Here is a 22,465-nt window from a genome sequence, read left to right as displayed (position 1 = left end):
GAAAACGCTAGCTCCTAAAAATGAAGGAACTGTAGTAGGTTACAAGAAAAGCAAAAAGATCACAATCATGATCTGCAACAATGCTTCTGGTTCATTAAAATTAAGACCTCTTTTAATAGGAAAATTGAAAAATCCAAGGAAATGAATTACTTGCTTACAACCTATAAAAACCAACGAATGCATCGATGGATTGTTTTTAAGAACTGGTTTTTAATGACTTTGTACCAGTCATTGACGCCTACCTATAAAACAAAAATCTGCCCCTGAAAGCTGGATTTCGGCTTTCAGGGGCAGATTTTTTCCTGTAGTTGGATATCACGATCCTACCCAGACGTGAGTGAATTGATTAGTGGTGGCATAAGAGCTGTGTTCCTTCCACCAATGTGACAATCCTGGCCCAATGTGACGTTTCTCATCCAATCCCTTGGCTAGACCAAGGCGTTATAGAAGCAATGAAGAGGAATTATATCGGAGAAAGCTGCTAACCAGGCTGGATGAAGGGTTGATTTTAATTGATGCATTGAAGAAGATCACGCTTGAAAATCATGGAAAAGATTATTTCAGATAGGACAGGACCTTCAAAAAGAAACTGATGACTGTAAAGCTGACACTATAGCAAACCTAGCCAATCAATTACTAGTTAAACAACCAATCGGAAACCAATACATCATCAACTGGATGAATGGAGATGAAGAAATGTAACTTACAAATGACGCAAAAAGATGATGAAAAGAAGACACAGATGAGATAACTCCAAAATTTCTCATTCCAATGGGTTGAAGACCCTTGAAACAGCTCTCACATATATTGAGGAGCAAGAGGAATTGACACGAGTAGAAGTCATTTATTTTCAATGTTGGCACAACATCGTCGTCTGAAAAAGAGGAATGCATTGCTTATGAAATCAATCACAACTTTTTTAAAAAGTAATCTTGATAAGTTAAATGTTTTATATACACCACTGTATTAGTTTTAATTATTAAAGTAACCACAGTTATCGTTATTTACGTGTTTTTCTAGCAGTACAACAACTAATCTCAGTGTTAACACCTTACCTGTGTTACGGGACAAATAGACCTCGTACTACACTAAGGGTTGACTGAGTCGAATGTGTTTTGTAACGCAAGGTGGCAAATTGGGTATAAGGGACATATATGTCTATAGAGAAATTCACACCGAAATTGCAGTACGGCTAAGATAGACTTTGCATTTCTTATGGGGAATAAACGCACAGGGTTTTCGATCTTCACCAGTTCTTGATTGCTCTCTCAAGAGCGTCGCACAGGACCGGCTTGGACCTACATAATATTTTACATTATGTGTACAGTAGAATAAAAAACTATTGTAAAAGTTGTAATAATTGAATACTCCACGAAATGTATAAAAAACTTGGGAAGTAGGTACTAATGTTTTTTAATGTTTTGTTAATTCTTTTGTATAAAGCTTGAAAAATTTCGAGATACATTTTTTAAATCTGAGCTATTAGAAGCAGCGCTGCTTTTAAATATCAATACCATCAGTATAATCTTGATGAATATGTTGTACAATATAATATTTCAATTTTAAGGCTTCCTGCGTATCGTTACAACTTAAATCCTATAGAAATAGTGTGGAACCAACTTAAGCCATATGTAGCTAACCATAATACTAGATATATTTAAAAACGAAGAGGTGCGCCAGTTGATCGAAGACTGTCTCACACGAGTAATAAAGCAAAATTGGCGCAATTATGTCACTCATGTTGTTGAGAAAACCGAAACTAGGATATGGACCGCGAGAAACCTGTAACATGATGTCTTGATTGACTAAACACGCGAACATAGGCGAAAGTAGCGAAAGCGAATCTGACATCTTGGATGCAGAGATAATTGAATACCTGTGACTAACTTCCATTATTATATAAACAATGAAATGCATTTATCAGTCCAATCACAGTACAAGCTATTCGGGTATTGGAAAGCTTTTTTAGCTTATGAAAAGTTGCAATAGGAACGTGCAAACTGTTTTGCTGTAAGTCAAACAGTTTTGATGTCAGAACTGTCCAAAATGTGAAAATGGCCACTTTCAAACGTCAATAACTACAAAACAATTGAACTAGATATAAGTAGGATATGATACACGAAATATATTACCTAGAATTAGAATATCGAAATTTTACTATAGTTTGTTTTTTAACCAAGAGGAGTGATTCAAATTTACCGCGCCGTAATGCTTGTTTCTAATTGGTCCAACCGCAGGCAAGTTTACTCCACTGTTATTCAATTTTGACACTAATGACATTTATGAAATTTTGGCACTTCTCTCATTTTATAGGTTAATTAAGTATATCGGCGATTTTTTGTGTTTTCTGCATTATTCCTTTAATTTTTAGATTTTTACTCTACTTTTATATAAAAACAGTTGTTTTTAGAACTCTTTATCGATGTGTTAGTATAATCGTTGATTGATGTATTGGGGGTACCCATATTAATATTTCAATCAACGATATAATATAATATGTATCGATTATCATCGAAAGCTGATATGATCAACGAAAAAAGAAGATGAATTTGGTGACTTTTCTAGTAACTTTCTTGGGTGTAAATCTGTCTTTTTAGTTTACTTCTCTTGGTTAAAAAATAAACTATAACCAATAACCATAGCTTATCCATAATCGATTGATGCAGTTCCCGGACATCCCACCCTGTATAGCCATCAAAAATGGTAGTTGTTAGTGTAAAAAAGTAGTTATGTATACAATTTTAAAATAAAATTCTCGCTAAAAACTTCTTTTTTCTTATTTTTAAATTATTTTATTATTAAAAAAAGTCTTTTTATTAAAATGCATGCCTCTTGTTTGACTCCGTGAAGATAATTGTTTGTATATATCTAATAATAATCTTATTTATTTATTAAGGGTTTCACCATTGTTAAAAAAAGTAATATAATGAATTATAAAATAGTTGACATAGTTAAATTCTAACATATACAATAAAAAACAATATAAAACGTGTTAAAAATATGATGTAACACCATAAACAAACTAAACATGATCAACATGATCAACATGATCAACACAATTTAACAATTGCCTAAAAGAATAAATTGAACTAAAAAATGGATTCAACAGTATATGTGTTAAAGTACCAAGAGCTCTAGTCATCGGATCATTTCTACCATAATTAGTACTTTGATACTCAATAAAGAATAAAGAGGATTTCGTAAGGTGTAACTAGTAATTCAGGACAGTTAACAAAGCCGTTAATTAGTTTATAGATGAAAAGCATTTCTAGTTTTATTCGTCTATTTACAAGAAGTGACAAATTCAAATGCTGAAGGACATCATTGTTGTTAAAATTATTCAGAATCTGCAATTTAAATCTAGCGTATCGAGCAAAACGTACTTGAATATTCTCAATTAAGACATTGTCAACCTCATAATAAAGTGACCAAATAATGGAAGCATACTCTAGGAATGATCGAACTATTGAACAATATAAAACTCGAAGAACGGATACAGAAAAATCTTTTGTATTCCTTTTTACAAAACCTAGAGATCTGTTAGCATTAGATGATAAAACACGCAGGTGAGATTTAAAATTTAATTGTTTATCAAAAATTACTCCTAGATCTCTCATCTCATCAACTCTAGACAACACATTTATACCAATATTATATTCATACAGATCTGCAGTGTTAGTTTTTGAGAAACTAATAATATGACATTTGTCGATATTTAATAATAAATTGTTTGAAATAGACCATTCATATACTTTATCCAAGTTATTTTGTAGAATTTTACTATCCAATAAGTTCTCTACAATGTGAAATAATTTTAAGTCATCAGCAAAGGGTAGAAAGTTAACATTTTCAATTACAGATGATAGATCATTGATAAAGAGGTTAAATAATAATGGTCCACAATGTGAGCCTTGTGGTACTCCTGAATGAACCTTAATTTCATTAGATATATAACTGCCAATTTTAATACGTTGTTGACGACCATAAAGAAAGCTACTGAACCAGGTCACAATGCCATTCCCTAAACCAAGATTCTTCAACTTATATACAAGTAGGTCATGATTGACTCTATCGAAGGCTTTAGAGAAGTCTGTGTAAATACAATCAACTTGTAATCCCTTTTCAATAGCCTCTAATATAAAACTGCGATAACAAAGTAAATTTGTAACAGTAGATTTACTTGATTGAAAACCATGCTGTTGTGATATAATTACATTTTGACATGCCCAATTTAAGTGACGAGTCACTAATTTATCCAAAAGTTTAGGTAATGTTGATTGTATGCATATACCCCTGTAGTTTTTAATATTTTCCCTATCACCTGATTTAAAAATTGGTGTAATAAAACTATCCTTCCAAAAATCAGGAAATTTTTCTGTTTCCAAAGACAAGTTAAACAAATATAAAATGGGATAGGCTAAAGTAAATTTGCAACATTTAATTAAAAGAGCAGGGACACCATCTGGGCCAAATGAAGACTTGTTTTTTAATTGGTTAATACCTTCGAACACTTCAATAATACTTAGAGTTACCCTGTTCAAGTCAATTACATCAATAGAGGTAGTAGTTGGTAATGATATTTTTTTACCTGGATATACCGTGCTAAAGTTTTCAGCAAAAAGGTTAACAACAGTTTGACCCTCAGAACTACGTTCATCATTTAACCCTCCGTTAGACGCGTGGTCTACAATCGTAGACCACTCTCCTTTAAGTGGTCGCCAATTGCATAAAAGTGCACATACGCCCCCATCCCGCTTAGTAGCTGTCACTAATACTTCCAACTTACTCTTCAGTTTGCTAAACGCCGCCGATCTGTTTGCATTATTTTTTTACCATTATTCAAAGAGCACTGGTCTACAACCGTAGACCACGCGACTAAGCGCGTTCCAGTTTTTAGTTGTATATATAAAGCTAATATGTAGCCTGCTGTGTATATAAAGCTAATAACATAAATGAAAATGTTTCAAGCAGCGACTTTATTGAAAACTTAGCATAACTAATCAAACAGCAAATTGAATATGGATCAACTATGCCTTCCCTGCTAAGAGAACTTAGATGACGAGCTCGTGTACTGCTCGGAGTTCAAGAAGTTGTACCCCCTTCCCCTAATATTCCAACAAATTACGTGGGGCGATGTTGTATTTGTGCATGAATTTGCAATATGTCAACAAGAAGGGCATGCCAAAGATGTGACACATTTGCATTCAAGGATCATTTTGGGGATATTTGCACTGAATATTTGACGAACTAAAATTGTGCCATTTTGACCATTTAATAGTTTTGTTCTTTTTTTACTTTTTAGTTCTATTCTTTATTATTTATCCCTATTGGTCATTCTATAAGTTCAAAGATAAAAAATATTTGTGTTTTTTACTAAATTGAGCTTATTTTTGTGACCATTTTCATTTACTTGCGAATACAGACCCAAAAAATCATGACCTCGTTTTTAATTTTACCACTGTCAAAATGAGAAAAGAAAAAGGAACAAAACATATCTAATATCAAAGTGTGAACATAAATAAACATGTTATTAACCACTAATTTGTTAATTTTGTTCAAATCCGGTATTATACGACAAAAAACTATTGGTCTACAATCGTAGACCACGCGCCTAAGCTTGTCAGCAATAGCGACGCGCCTAACGTAGGGTTAAAAACATTGTATTGGGATAACCATTAGATTTACGTCAATTATTGACATATTTCCAAAAACAACCAGGATCGTTCTGAATATTTGTTTCAGTTTTAATCAAATAGTTTCTATAACAAATCTCACTCAGAGCTTTACATTGTAAGCGTAGTTCACAAAATTTATGATAGTCAAAAGGATTAAGTGTTTGTTTGTATTGTTTGTGCTGCATTTTTTTCTTAAAAACCAAATTCTTTAATTCTCTTGTAAACCATACTGGAAAAGTTGATGTTTTATAAAGTTTCAGTGGTACAAATAAATGAATAGCCTCATAGATAATGCTGTAGAAGAATTGAATAGCCAAAACAATATCCTTGCTATTATACATATATGACCAATTAATATGAGCAAGATAATTATTTATACCTATAAAATCAATATTCCTAAAATCATAGTAGAAAGTCTCAATTGGTAGTGATGAATTAGAGCTATCAGGAACTGTTACACAATATGGTACATGATGAAAACTACCGTTAAATAGTATATCCGTGGCTTCAGTAATCTCACTACTCAAATTATGTGTAAAAAGTAAGTCTAGAAAAACCCCACGTTTATTAGGAATATGATTCCGTTGATTAAGACCACATACACCAAAAGAGTCAGATAAAAATTTGCCATTGGATAAATCTGGACAAATCAGTTCAAGAATGTCATCTTTCAGCACCCAAGTGGCGTCTGGCATGTTAAAATCACCAAAAATAGTTACTTCTGAGCCTAAGTGAGATTCACATACCTCTAGCACACTATCCACAAATCCACATGTTCTTCATATAGTCCACTAGCTGACTTAGGGGGAATGTAAATTGTACCAAAAATGTGCTGAAGGTCACCATATTTGATACAAACAAATAGTTCTTCCAAATGAGCAGATACAGTAGGTATACTATAGGAATTCAAATATTTACGAACTGCAATTAGGACTCCTCCACCAGTAGACTTATTGTTGACCTGTAGATCGCGATCCTTCCTATAAATATTAAACTCAGGAAGGTCAATTTCATTAGACGAAATTTCATCATTTAACCATGTTTCAATAAGACATATAACATCATATGAAGTAACACTAACAGCGAGTTTAAAGTCAGTCAGTTTGGATTTCATACCACCAATATTTTGACAATAAACCATCAACTTCTTTTTTAGTTTTTTGATTCAAAAACTCCCCTTTTGCTAATAATGGAAACACCATTCTGATATCTAACTATCAAATCAGATTCACCTGCATTTTGGTGCTCCCCCAGTTCCTTATAAAGGGTCTTTATATAATCTCGTTGAATAATGATAAGGTCTGCATTGATTTTGATGTCCTTGTTGAATGGAATTAATTTTCTTTTAAGTTTCAATCAAGATAACGCCACTGAATTATCTGTAAAACATACCTTTAATGGTCTTGGCTTATTTGTAATTTTACCCAATCTGATAACTCTAAACTCCCCAGGTTGGACATCAAGTTTTTGAAAGATTTCATTACATCTATCCTTATTATAATTAATACGTTGTGAATATTCACTTGACTTCGATTCATCAACATTAAAAATTAGTATATTTTTAATGTTTAATTTATAATAATTAATACTAATTTTAATTAAAATTAGTATATCTTATAATAAATATCTAATGTATATGTGTTTTATTCTAATTTGCAAGATAAATTAAAATCAAAACAAGATAGTTTTACTTGTAATACAGCTCCGGCGTAAAAATCTTTGTACGGTTCTGTACGTGACTAGTACGTGGACCTGTTTATGCTACCAATCGCATGCCGTGAAATCTGACAAATGCGCACCTCTATCTTAACCATACTGCAATCCCAGTGTGAATTCCACAATAGTAACGCACACAACGTAAGTTTATAAATATCTCTAAATGCACACAAGGTGTTAACCGAGTTTTTTCTGTATCCGAGGTAGTCGCCTAATTGAATAATAGTACATTATATACCGCGGGACTGAAGTAGTACATTTAATCCTGAAGGTAAAGTTTATGGCCCGACCGCAGGGAGGGCCATAATTTACCTGAAGGATTAAATGTACTTCAGTCGCAAGGTATATACGATACTTTTCGTACTTCCGGTATGATTTTATTAATTATTTCAATAATTTCAATCAGTTTTTTCTCTCTTCAACTCATTTAATAAACTGTCTTTAAAATAAGTTACCATAGTAACATTGCGTTGTGACAGTTATAATTTAGAAACATTGTCATTACTAGTGTCATTGTAAAGAAACATTGTTATTGATAATTATTGGTATCATGAGTGAAGAAGGTGTATCTGATATTGATAAAAGAGCAGCCGAAGTAGGTGAAGAATTGTTACCACCGAAATCTAGAAAACTATACGAGCAGCAGTACGATGCTTTTAAAAAGTGGTGCCGCTTAAAAAATGTGAGACAACCTACTGAAAATGCGCTGTTAGTCTACTTCGATGATAAATCAAAAGCGGTTTGTGCCTCAACTCTCTGGGCACATTACTCAATGCTGAAATCGGTTATTAACATTATGCCTCCTCTACACATCGGCAGACGTGTCCGCGGACGGCATCTGCGTATGCATCCGCAGATGTGTAGATGGGTAATTTGATCGTCTGTTGTTTACCTCGGACCTCTACGACGCATTAGTTTTCGCAGTGAATTCAAAGTAAATATTGCGTCACCCGAGAATTAACACAGACTGAACGATTTACAGATGTGTACTACAGATGTGTGGTCAGCGCGTGATGATACATCGGCATATGCATCCGCAGACGCGTCTGCCGATGTGTAGAGGAGGCATTAGAGAAGATATTGATATAAGTAAATTTCCAAAATTATTAGCTTTTTTGAAGAGAAGAAATGAGGGATTTAAGCCAAAGAAGTCAAGAATTCTCACGTCTGAGCAGGTAGATCAGTTCTTACGGGAGGCTCCGGATGATAAATATTTAATGCTTAAGGTAAATTTGGAAATTTGTTTATATTCAGAAATTTTAAGAAATCAATTTTTTTGTAGGTTGCACTTATTTTGGGCGTTGCGGGAGCTTGTCGTGGAAAAGAGTTGGTTGATTTAGAAATCGACGATGTGAGAGATTTGGGCGATTCCTTCCTAATTGCGATTAGAAACACCAAAAATAAAATTGACCGAAATTTTGTGATCAAAAATTCAGAAAACAGTGCCATCAGTTTTGTGGCGATATTTCGGAAATATGTGGCATTGCGAAAGACAGGGACAACTCATTCAAAATTTTTTGTTCAATACATCAACAAAGAATGTACTACGCGAGTAGTAGGAAAAAACATGTTTGGTACAATTCCACGGCAAATAGCAGCTTTCTTGAAATTAGAAAATGCGACGTCTTATACGGGACATTGTTTTAGACGCACATCTGCGTCTTTGTTAGCTGATTCGGGAGCAACAATAGACGTGCTGAAGAGACATGGAGGATGGAAATCCTCCAACGTGGCCGAGGGATATATTGAATCGTCTATTAAAAATAAACAAAAAATTTCAGATAAAATATTTGGTCAAGTCGCCGATTCGTCCACTATAGTTATGCCACAGTCCTCATTCTCGCTTCCTGTTTCCGCAGGATCTTCGAAACAAACACCAGTTCAATATGAAAAGGACCTATCTGTTACTCGTCAGTTACCTGCTGCATTAACCCAGGAAAGACTGGTCAATATGACGAACTGTCACAATATTAATTTGAATATTAACGTTAATTACCATTCTAATTAATTATATTTTTCAATAAAATATCCCTTAAATTCGTTTGTTTGTGATTTAATCGTTCCGGGAGTTTCGTCAATATTTAATCCCGGAGGGATTAAATGTGACACTTTAGTACCTGTCACAAGGGAGTGAAGTTGTCACTTTAGGCCCGGAAGTACGAAAAGTAATTTTATTGTTTCACTGAGCATTAGTGATGTTGATTATAGTTACTTTCGAGTATTCGTTACAAATCGATACTTTTGTATAAAGTAATCATTTACAGTATTCGTTACTTTGATTACTTTTGTTACTCTTGAATTTGAGTACCGGTAATCATATCGAAAATCGTATTTCTCAGTAGGTAGGTATTTTGTTTAAAGTAATCATTTACAGTATTCGTTACTTTGATTACCATGATCACTTTTGTATTTGAGTACCGGCAATCATATAGACCAGCGTTTCCCAACCGGTGGGTCGCGGGCGGCTTTCAGGTGGGTCGCGGCGTGGCTCTTACAGTAGCTGAGTAGCGTACAGTGACCGTGCTCCTTATTTTTTTCTATCATAATGGGTGAGGGATGGGTCGCAAATATGAAAAAACATCAGAAGGTGGGTCGCCAGACATAAAAGGTTGGGAACCACTGATATAGAGAATCGTATTTCTCAGTAGGTAGGTATTTTGTATAGGTATTCCGATATAATAACGACCTTCACGAAGTAATCAGAGTAATCAAAGTAGATACAATAGTCGTTGCTCGCTCTGATACGATTGGTACGAAGTAATCAAAGTCAAAGTAGACACAATAGTCGTTACTCGCTCTGATATGATTGGTACGAAGTAATCAGAGTAATCAAAGTAGATACAATAGTCGTTACTCGCTCTAATACGATTGGTATGAAGTAACGAATAATCAAAGTAGATACAATAGTCGTTACTCGCTCTGATACGATTGGTACGAAGCAACGAAGTAATCAGAGTAATCAAAGTAACGATTTGTCTCTCTGTATAGTAATCGTTACTTTCGGTATTCGTAAGTAACGAGTACTTTGTAACGAATAGTTACTTTTTCAACATCACTACTGAGCATTCACTATTTCGCTGTCTCAGCATTTTACTATAGAAAAAAAGTAATACAACGCCCATAGAGTAAACTGAGGACATCCATGAATGAGTATAATAGTAGTAGAATAGCCATTGATATTGCAGGAGCATTTCCAGAAATCTATATGTTATAAATAATATATCCTGGTGGCAAAGGTGTCACCATATTTGGGAAATTTCTGATCAGGATGGTAAAGGCTTAGAAGCGGCAGCATATAAAGGACAAAGTAGAAAATGTATATACTGAAATTAGCTAGATTACACTAGAACAAACATGTGATTAGTCATTAGCCACAAAATATATTAGTAGAAAGTTCTAATACGTTTGGTATATACAGTAGAAACCCACAAATCCGAACTAATTGGGGGGACAGCCTGTTCGGATTCCGAAAAGTTCGGATTATACGAAAGTTAGCCGAACTAATAATTCAAAGTTTACTTTGTCATTGATTTTGAGTCACTGCACCTGTCTCCCTTCCTCTTCCACCCATCTCAGATTGATGTCACTGATGCAGAGCCAGTGTCATCATTTGTGTTTATTCGCTAACTCCATGGCTAGATTTACAATTTGAAGAAGCTCCATTTTTCCACGCTCCATTACAAGATGACCTTCTGGAAGTCATACAACAACAGGATGAGAAAACGAAGAAGAAAGTGCAATTACAGAATGGATTGAAGCTGATGACAACGGGCACCAAGAATTTACAAATGAATACTTTGTAGACTTGGTTCAACCTCAAGGCAACCCTAATGACTAATGAAGATGAAGAAAGCGAGGAAGAAGTTTCCCTGCCATATCGAGTGTCACACACAGATGCCACTAAGGCTCTGGGTGTGGCTCTACGTTACGTGGAGCATAACTCTGCTCCGTTACCAGTAGATGTAATGTTTATGTGTAAATGGTTTATCATCGCTGCATCAATTTGCTACACTTCCATGCGTCAGAAGAAAGTTACGGAGTCAAAGACCTAATAAACCTAGATTATTCAATTTTCTGGTTTTACTCTGTATAATAAATATGTTTTTTAAGTTTTTGTCTTGAATTTTTTTCACTTGCCATTGGTTCGGAGTTGCCGAACGTTCGGATTAGCGGGGTGCGGGGTTCTACTGTATCTATAAACAGCATCACAAGAGACTGTCTATACTAAATTTACAATCAACATGCAGTAGAAATAAACAAACCATACACATCAAAACAATAAACAACCACTGGCGAAGCGTCCATGTAACCACTGTTACCATTGGTAACAGTTAAAAATCTTCCAAATAAATATGTATTTTATGACGATGAATAATTCCATTTATTATTTTATTTTATTTTTACCAATAGAAATATATTATTATATTATGTGTTAATAGTACCTAATTCAGTAAATAGCCAGACACACGAAAATATTGGCGAGTTTATGTGACTCAGTTGCACTTTATTATATTCTGTTACCAGTCTCATTTGCGGTGACAATGAATGGATATCTCTCTGTAGCTCGGGCGGCTCGGGACCGGCTAGTGTGAAAATTTTGAAGGAGCGATGGGCATAAGCGCGCTGTGTATATCAGTAGGGCTGTTACCAGATTTAAATTTGCTAACAGTACCTATAATAAAAAGTGTGCGTGCAGTTCACCATGGATGAGTGTCGCTGCGTAATCGATCAACTACTTGAAAAGTAATTCTGATTGAAAAATAAAATGAGATTATTGAAAATGAAAGACCTATTTTAAACAATTTAAAAAAGGAATTTAAAAAATTAGCTCGATATTTTAAATTTAGTTGGTACAGTGAAAATCCTTGATTATGTGGTTGCAAGAAAAATAGACTGTATTGTTGGCCATGTCTTCTGGTTTTTAAAGAAAAATGGGTGGACCAGGTTCACGATTTAAATAGTTTTAGAGTTTTAAAAAAGAGACATGAAATTTCTCCGTTACCTACATGTAAGATGTATACCCAATTTGATTCAGTTTGGCAAAACAAAAATCAAAAGTTCTCTTAACCAAGCATTTAAAGCAAATATTGCAATAGATAGGTACTCGTATATCCTTAGCTCACTTAGAATAGATATGTACCGTATGTTTTTTGGCCGAACAAGAATTAGCGTTTCGTGGTCATTTTGAGGACGACGGCTCTGACATTCGAGGCAATTACACGGAATTGTTAACATTAATTGCCAAAAAAGATCAAAAATTTTGCCAACATCTAGAAACATCAACTGTTTTTTCGGGAGTTTCAAGTGATATACAAAATGATATTATTGAAGCTATATGTATATACATTTAGCCATATCTTCATTTTTTTAAATAAGATTTTTTGCATCTGGTTTTGGTAACACTTTACAAAAAGTCACGCGTCACCACTGTAAACAACTCTATTTAAATCATCATCTGTATATTGTAACTAATTGTCAGTGATATTGTAATTACCGCCACATACAAATATTTTTTTTAATTATTGTATTGTATTAATATTAACAAAAAACATATACTGTATTAATATATATTAATAGTGTAAATTGGCTGAAAAACTTCAGTCGATGGCCTTTTGGTACATTGTATCAATAAAGTATGTCTCTCTCTCTCTCTCTCTCTAAACAAACCAAGACACGTTAAATGCTACTAGGAGCACTCCTGAATCATAATTTACAATGTATAAACTTTGGAAATCATGATTTGGGATTTACAATGTATATACAGCTGGTTCCTAAAAAAACTGATACGACTCTTAGTAAGATTTGATCATTTTGAGCAGTGTATTTGATTGGTCTGACATTATATTATATTTAAGAACTCATACAGAAGTAAAAAACTTCAAGTTATATATTGGTATAAAATCGTTTATTAAAAAACTTCATAAAATGTCATCAAAATGGATTGCAAAACGTTTTCGTTCTAAATTAGAAGATCTTCAGTGCATTCTGCTGAGCAATTGGAACTAGCACACTATTTAAAGTAGTAACCTCATAATATATGGTTTACATCATGGTGCTCAGACTTGTACTGCGTGGGATCTACCACATAAACTGCAAGTGTCAAGCAATCGACTGCTAGTAAAATAAAGCAATTTTGAAAATAAAAAATTGATTGCACATTTCTATTTGATAAAAGTTGTAACTACAGAGTTGTAATTAAAGTCATGTTTTTGATAAAGAGATGTTCATCAATTAGCCGATTACTTATTTATTTTTATTTATTTATATATATTTACGAGCAAAGCTCATTGCAATAAAACATTACATAAGTTATGAAGAACTAACAAAATATTACAAATATACGTAAAATACAATAAGATACAATAAACACTACGACAATAAAGCAAGTCAAAAAGTAAAAATAACAGGTAAAGATATATAATCACAAGTTTAAAATATTCAAGAACATAAAACTAGAGGGTGCAATCCTTTAGCGTTTTTAAAAATCGCGAACTATCCGCAAAGAAATCCACACAATTGGAGCAAGCATTTGCCTGTCTAGAAACCCTCGAGATGAAAGAATTTGCAGTGAAGTTAGTTCTGCTGATGGGAGTATGAAATGTAGATCTTGAACGTGTGATTCTGGAGGGAATATGTAAACCTACTTCCTCCCGGAGCTCAGGGCAGTCGTGAATTGAATTTATAATATTATACAACATGTACATGTCCTTCTTTTTCCGTCTGCTTGATAAGGTGTCAATGTTAAGTTCTAGTTCAAGATCCATATAATTCCAGTCTCTACGGTTTGTTTTGAATGCGACGAACCTAAGGAATAGGTGCTGGATCCTTTCAATCTTACAGTTGTATGTCTCATAGGCGGGTGACCAGATGCAAGATGCATATTCCACGATTGGCCTCACCATTGCACAGTACAACAGTTTAAACGATCTCAACTGCTTAGTCTTGGGAGCATCTTTTAATAAAACCTAACAGTTGAAGCGACTTTGAGATGATATTGCTTATATGAATATTGAAAGATAGTCCAGAGTCAAGTGTAACTCCAAGATCTTTTATGGATGTGACTGTTGTGATATTTATATCACCTATTTTGTATGTGAAAGAGATAGGACTTTTCGAACGCGTGAATGAAATGTGAAAACATTTGCAGGAGTTGAGAACCATGTCATTGTTGCAGCACCATTCATTCAACCGATCAAATCGGACTGAAGCCTTAAACAGTCAAGTGGATTCCTAATGTGGCAGTAAAACTTAACATCGTCAGCAAATAAAAGAAATTTCGCATATTGGAAACAGTCTTTTATATCGTTAATAAAAACATTAAACAACAAAGGTCCAAGATGAGATCCCTGCGGTACGCCCGAAGGGACAACTATTTCGTAGGAAAAATAGCTGTAGAGCTTGACGATTTGTTTTCTGTCCAGAAGATATTCCCTAAGCCACAGCAGAAGTGAACCATGTATCCCTAATCGCTGCAATTTTTCTAATAGAATATTGTGATTAACTCTATCGAAAGCCTTAGAGAAGTCGGTGTACAGGGCGTCCACCTGTAGTCCTTCGTCCAAGGCGTTCAGTAAGAAGTTAGTATATGTCAGCAAATTGAGTTCAGTTGACTTATGGCGCCTGAAACCAAACTGCTGTTCCAATAGAACACCGTTCAAGGAGGGTGTAAGGAAATCGCAGACAAGTGATTCGAATAGTGTAGGAATAGAGTTTAGGATACTAATAGGTCTATAGTTGGACACAAGACTTTTGTCACCTGTTTTGTGTAAGGGCAATAGGAAACTGGTCTTCCAAACATTTGGAAAGCTTCCACTAGCTAAAGACTTGTTAAAGATGAGAAATAATGGCCGAGCTAAATTAAATGCACAGTACTTGAGCAAGCTTGATGGGATGCCATCAGGTCCCGGGCCTTTAGAAGGATTGAGGTTACACAATTTAGAGTAAATGTCAGAGATGGATAGTTTACATGATGATAGGTTTAAGGGTGAAGAAGTGATGTCTTCGGGGAAATCAACAACAACAGAGGAGTAAACTGATGAAAAGAAATCAGCAAATAAATTCGCAATATCTTTACCAGATGAACTAGTTTTACCGTTGTGAGATAACTCAGAAGGAATTCCATTTGATTTTCTTTTGTTATTGATAAAAGACCAAAACTTATTCAGACCGCTGGGAAGAGAGTTTTCAGTAGACAATGAAAAGTTTAAATAGTCACGCTTGGCAAGTATCTGGGACTGAGATCGGAGCTCTGAGAACTGTTTGTAAAGGTAACTGGTTTTTGGCAGCTTGGACTCTTTAAGTCTCCTGTGTGCTGTCTTCTTTCTAATAATACACGATTTTAGTTCCGAAGAGTACCAGACAGGAAATTTTCTAGAAGAGAATTTTTTAACAGGAACATAGATGTCAATAGCTGAGTACAGAATATCATATAAAATGTTAACCATTTCATCGACTGAACATCCAATCATTAAAGTATCCCAGTTGACACAATCGAGATAGCCTTTAATTAGAGAAAAGTTTGCTGATTTAAAGTCATGATAGTAACCCTCCGGTAAAAGTCCCTCATTATATCTGGTAGTTATGGGTAGTTCAAACACCAGTGGGGGATGATATTGGTCAGGAGGGAATAAAATGTCTGTAGGTTCAACAACGGCGATATCTTTATTTTGGACCAGTATCAAATCTAATAAAGAATTAGAGGTATTTGGGCAAATGTTAATCTGGTATAGATTTGAGATAATCTCAATGGATGTTCTTTCGTTAGGAGTAGCAAGGTGATTAAATGTGGCTGATGAACTGAAATTGTCATGGGACCACGATGCATTAGGCAGATTAAAGTCACCCAAAAGGCATAGTTGGGATGGATTGAATTTGTTGACTGTGTTGTCAACATTGTCATTGAAGATGGAAAATTTCTCAGAGTCACTTTTTGGGGGAAAATATGCAGTGCCGAGAATAATGGTTTCGTTACCATTGATAATGGCTACAAACAGTTGCTCGATATCAAGTGAAGATGGCAAATGCTTACTATTCAATTGCTTGGATACGGCAATAAGAACGCCTCCTCCTCTAGAATAGGCACTGGTTGAAGATGACCTATCACTTCTGTAGACATTAAAGTCCGCTAGGTTCAGCTCGGCGTTGGTAATTCCCTCAGTTAGCCAGGTCTCCGTAAACACCAAAACATTATAAAAGCATCCTTGAGTATTTTCCAATAACTTGCCAAGCTTTGTCCGAAGACCACGTACATTTTGGTAATAAACACTGATTTTGTGGTCATTGGGAGGAACAGTATTGAGTTTTAGATTTTTCAGTTTTTTGAAGCTATAGATGGCACTCCATTCAAGTATTTGATCCTTAGATCAGTTTCGCCATTATCGATTCTGGTCTTCAGCTCGTTCTTAATTTTGAGTTCGTGTTCCCTTTGTAGTTTAGTTAAATCGCTCGATATGAAGATCTTACTACCTTTTAATTTGAGAATTTTTTGAGAATTTCTGTGGCAGCCTCCATGTCATTGTTGGATTCGGTAACATTAAAAAGTAGGATATTGGTTGATCGCCTGGATCGTTCTTGGAGTTCAGAAACCAATGAATCCTCGGAAACTTTGCTGTTACTACTTGAGGCAGGAACATCAGTATTCAGTCCATTTACGGTCAGATCCTCTATTGCACTCTTTAAGTTGATAATATCCTCCTTAAGGGATTAAAGTATTACGATACTTTGATGTCACTACCTTCATTTGGGAAAATGTATACTCACACAAGTATGTTGATCCAAAGAATGCTGTGTGCTCCAGAGCTACTTTTCTCAAAGACGGATATTTGTCAGACGATATGAAAGACCAAAATTTCTTATTGGTCCCTCCGGACTTAAGCTGTATGGATATTTCACTGGCAATTTTTCCACGTCTTCCAAAGAAAATGAATATTACAATGTCTGTCAGTTTTTTAAAATCAGCAAAGCGTCATTCAAACTCTCTATGAACTCCTTGCAGCTCCGTCTCGTAATAAACATAATTCAAATGAGCGGTTACCCTTTTTTTCAACGATGGAAAGTTGTTTAAATCCTTTATTTTCATATGATTAATCAATAATTTCCATTTGTTGACAAAATAATGTACCTACTATGCTCATCATATCAATAATTGTTTTATTTTTACCCTATAGTTCCTGTCACAGCGCAGTACCTGTCTTTTCTATTTGTATTTTTTCCGTGAATCGCGATCGACTTCAAAAACTTTGGCATTTGACCGGTCGATCGCAATCGACCCTTTGAGCACCGCTGGTTTACATAGTACAGTCAAACCTGCCATATCCGGATCAATGTGGCGACAGACCGATCCGGATATGAAAAAATCCGGATATCAAGACCACTTCTTTTATAGTCTCTGAAACGTTTTCTCCTTCATACATTCCAGTAATCAACGCCGTCAATAACTTTCGTCGATAGACACGTTTTATAGATTCTATAATACATTTCACCATCTTTTAGTTCTTCTTTTAGTGTGTTGTCCAACAGCCTTTCTCGGTAGATTTCGGTAGATCCGGACGGCGCAGAACCGTCCGGATATGGGGAGGTCCGGATATGGCAGGTTGTACTGTATTCTGTAATAAAATATGGTGACTACAAGTCAATGTTAATAGATTAAATTATGTACATGCTCAAGGGCAACATGTTTCCCTGCTCGAAAAAATGTTAGGTTCTTGCTAGTGTAATGGGCACAGATCAACTGATGGTCAGAGGTTGGGCACAGAATTTTTTTCTTTATCAGTTTTTTTTAGGAACCAGCTGTACATTATAAATTATGAATCGAGAGTACTCCTATTAAGTAGCATTTAACCTGTCTCGATTTGTTTAGTTCTACTGCATCTTGATTGTAAATTTAGTATAGGTATTTCAAAAGCATAAATAAAAAAAAATCTTTACCTGGCCAGAGCATATTCTGTGTACAGTATCTTTATTGATTGGTTTTATTATTTGGTCATTATTGTTCTCAGTATCATGTTCTTCTATACATGTATTCATGATATAATAATTATCTCCTTTTTTTTTAATCTGTGCTTAAAACCTGTTAAAACTTTAAAACCGGGTTTGTTTATGTTATTAGTTACTGACATTTATCATAGATAAATAATATAGTATTACCAGATAGATAGGCAACTCACTGTAAAAATTTGGTTCCTTACGCCATTTGCGAGCGATGTGTTAACTAATCACCATTTGGCGGGAAATTCAAATGGACAAGCATTAATTTTATCCGTTTAGCGCCTCTTGCGGGCAATTTCGTTACTAATTAAAATATCTTTATATTTTACAAGAAATAATCTCACCTATATTATTAAAATAAAATACCAAAACTTACTAAGCTTGTTAAAGTATTTTATTTAAATAATATCTAAGTAATACTCATAAATTATTCGGAATTCTCAAGTTGCAAAATATGTTATTTTTGCTGTCAAATTTAGTAAGGAAAAGGGATATAAAAAAGTTAGACAATTTTTTTCTAAATATATGTACGTGTATTTATTCGTTGTTTCAGATAAAACAGTTATAAACTAATTACTATTTACCATTTACCTATGCATTTTCTAACTTTTTTATGATTTGTACACAACAATAATAAATCATGTTTATTTTTTTTATTAACACAACACCAAAGTTCTTTCGCAACTAAAACAAAACTACACACTACACTTTATAAACGAAGGATAAGGAACCAACTGAAATTGAAATTACTAAGAATAAATCGTTACAGATAATACAATAAAAACTGTAAACTAATAGAAAATTATTTGTACTTGCACTAACTCTAGCTGTCATTACTTTTGAAGAATTGACAATCGAGTTAAGCCTCGTTTGATTATTTTATTTGTGACATTCAGGTATGGTGTTTTAACATAAATGATTGGTTAAAGTCTTCGTGAGCGAGAAAGGCTGTCGTTTCTCTTTATTTAGCTGAGCGGTGTGGAAGTGGTGGGGGAAATTCCCCAATTTTTCCATATGAGATTCCGAGGAAGAGCTAAAGTTCTTATGGAAATCCATTGTTGCCACATCTTCAAATATGAGAAGAGACGTCTATCAATTACTGTCAATTGTCATTGTCTGATGTACTTTGTTATGTTTGGTTATGTTGTTGACAACTTTTGATAGGATAGGGATATTTTAAACACATTTTAAAAGAAAAAGAACCTTAGTAGAAAGGAAAGCAATTTTAGATTCCAACCGTATTATTACTTGTGAAATATTATCATCTAGTGGGAAAACCGCAGTGATTGTGCCTTCAAACGGGCAATTTGAAAGGACAACCCCACCAAAAACCATTATAATTGTAAATTGAAATGATTGATATTAAAAATGTTTGTACCTATGTAATTGTACATGTAAAGCTGGAAATTCAGGTAAATGCAAACATATAATTGGCACATTACTATATATTTCAAAAAGAACCATTACAAAAGAACCATTTCACTGCAACTTTGTTTATAATTTTTTTTTTATTGCTTACAGGCATACCATGGAAAATTTGAAAAAATTAAGCACCACAGACATCAAACAACAGTGGGGATAATTTAAAAAACAATAATACAACATAGTCAACAATAAAGTCCTACCAGTCTGCTGATAAATGTGCTACTGATATTGTACTAAATTATGATTTAGCTCTATTTTACTCAAATAATGTTGAAGTAAGCTACAGTAACTCTGTTGAAATATCTTTAGCTATGCTAAACCAAACTGGAGAAGCATGAAAAAAGCTGACGTGACTGCAAGTAACTGGGACAACTTATTGCCATTTATTTACTTATCATAAAAATAAAACCCCAAGTTGGCCACTTAAAGTCAACCAATTGTATAATTCCAATTTTAAATAAAATACTGTACCCTTCCGTGGGAAAAAATTATGAATCAGTTGCTTTAAATATGTATGAAAAAATAAGTCTAAGTATGTATGTATGTATTATCAGTTTTATTCCAATTATATAAGTAAAAAACTTGTTTTAAAAGATTGTTTTATTTCTTATAGGTACTTTTACTTGAAAAGAATATTCACACTTGACTACACTCATATTATCTGTGAATTCAGATAATATATCGTCGCCTTAGTACTATAACTTGATAACTCCAAAATTGACGTTTTTGAGATAACTAGTTCACAAGATGTATTTTATTTGCCTCCATATTGTGTAAAAACTTGATAACTCACTTCAAACGGGTTAAGTATTTATTTATGATTGACGAAAGTTGATAAAACTCAAATGCCACTAATATTCAGTGCTAAAACTTGACAAGATAAGTTATCAAGCTATTATTTAATCGAAATAATCGTGAATACGACATACACTGAATGCTATAACTAGATAACTCAAGTTATCTAGTTTTAGCACGTGTTTCTCTGAAACCATTGAACTTACCACATAATTTCTATCTATTTATTCGGTTCATTTTAATGCAAGAATTCAAGAATTGTTAGCACATCAGGCAACCCCCATGGCAGAGGGCTAATTTTCAACAAAATAATGTTTAAAATATTAGTTGTGTTAAATAGTTCACTTATATGCGACTTAGCACAACATGCGACATTACCAAATGTTAACATTATGGTAGTGCTAAAAGTTGATAACTTTAATTTTTCATGTTTTTTTCCATATTGGAAAACAAATTTACACCATATTCCCAAATAGATCAGTTGCCAAAAAGTTAAGGAACAATATTTTAGAGTCGCAGAGTGAATTCTGTATTTACCAACATCATGGTAGCAGCACAAATATCTTTAAAATCTTTAAACTCGTTTATCTCAAAACTACTAATTTCGAGTTATCAAGTTATAGTATTAAGGCGACGATATACAGTAGAACCCTGATTATCCGTGCTATGGTTTTCTAATACTGAAGTTGCATTTTTGAGGTTTTATTAAAATAGCATCACCTTAATTCACTCGACGGAAACTCTGTAAGCCAAGAAGAGGACTCGTAATGAAAGATTCATTTTTTCTATTATCTTTTTATGGTAGGTACATATGTATGTATATATGTATTATATTATATAAGAAATAAATTTTAATTATCCATGCCATGTCTGACCCCGAGGAGCATGGACAATCAGGGTTCTACTGTACACATAAATTAATTTTTATCATTACTAAGTATTGTTGTAAAAAGGTTAACAATACCTCAAATAATATTTATATCAGTTCATATAAGGAAACTATTTAATAGGAATAAAGTAACTTGTACTTTGATTTTTAAAGATTTTAGCCATTGTATAGTTCTTTCAATGTTTACACTTACACTTGCTGAAGCAAGTCTTATTAATTCAATTTTCTTCTCAATGCATTAATTTTTTATAAAAAAGTCCATCTACCATTATAGCATCCTCATTTGGTGTCAATATGATTTTTGTTGTTCAGTTGAACAAACACCTGTCCAGCAGAAACATCTGATGGGATAAAACTTGTTTAACAGCTATTAACACACCACCTCCACTGTCGAAATTAATGGATTCTTGTGTCAGGTCTTGTGTGTAGATATCGTAATTAAATAAACCAATTTCAGCATCGCTTGTATCAGGTGTTAACCATGTTTCAGTAAATATGATCACATCAAAGTAGCTGTTAGAAACATTTAGAGTCAGAGTTGTCAATTTAGTCCGAAGTCCTCTACCATTTTCAATAAAAATGGAGAGCTTGCCCAAGTCATTGTGGCTTAGAGGTTTTTTGAATTACCTTTGGGATATTATAATACCGTATCGACAGGTTCTGTCCCCTGCTTCCTGAAGAGACAAAAGCTCAAATTTTATATACAGATTCAAGTACCTTCCCTTTATTAGGGGTCTGATCAATGCTGATAAAGATGGTTTTAGCATGGTCAATGTGTTTCTGTTTAAGAACTGCATATCTGCTGTCTGAACATTTTCAGTTGAAGATAAGAACACTTTAAATGGATGGTGCCCATTTTTATTTTTCTTTCCAAAGCGAGCTATTCTAATATTGTCAGAGACTTCATCCTAAATTTCGTCTTCGTCTTAGACTTCATCTAAATTTTTTTATATAAAAAACTAGTTACTCTTAATAACTG

At 33.9% G+C, this 22,465-nt stretch overlaps 1 protein-coding gene and 1 long non-coding RNA gene across 3 annotated transcripts in view; one reads left to right on the top strand and one right to left on the bottom strand.

Moving 5' to 3' along the window:
- LOC126886924 (mismatch repair endonuclease PMS2) overlaps positions 1-18,786 on the bottom strand; it is a 106,235-nt gene extending 87,449 nt beyond the window's left edge. Inside the window, exon 1 of one of the 2 annotated variants that reach the window (XM_050654086.1) lies at positions 18,318-18,786. In XM_050654086.1, the coding sequence (XP_050510043.1) occupies positions 18,318-18,416 (99 nt within the window). In that variant the 5' untranslated portion in view covers positions 18,417-18,786. The remainder of the gene's footprint in view (positions 1-18,317) is intronic. The other variant, XM_050654087.1, reaches the window with a different exon arrangement.
- A 721-nt stretch (positions 18,787-19,507) lies between these two features.
- Positions 19,508-20,395, top strand: LOC126886929 (uncharacterized). Its single transcript, XR_007698830.1, has 2 exons — positions 19,508-19,789; positions 19,899-20,395. It is a non-coding gene; the product is annotated as an uncharacterized LOC126886929 (long non-coding RNA).
- Positions 20,396-22,465: the final 2,070 nt, after the last annotated feature.

This window comes from Diabrotica virgifera, chromosome 6 (genome assembly GCF_917563875.1).
Source record: "Diabrotica virgifera virgifera chromosome 6, PGI_DIABVI_V3a".
NCBI classification, from domain to species: Eukaryota; Metazoa; Arthropoda; class Insecta; order Coleoptera; family Chrysomelidae; genus Diabrotica; species Diabrotica virgifera.
The sequence above is the reverse complement of the archived record's forward strand: the minus strand, read 5'-3'. Positions and strand labels throughout refer to the sequence as shown.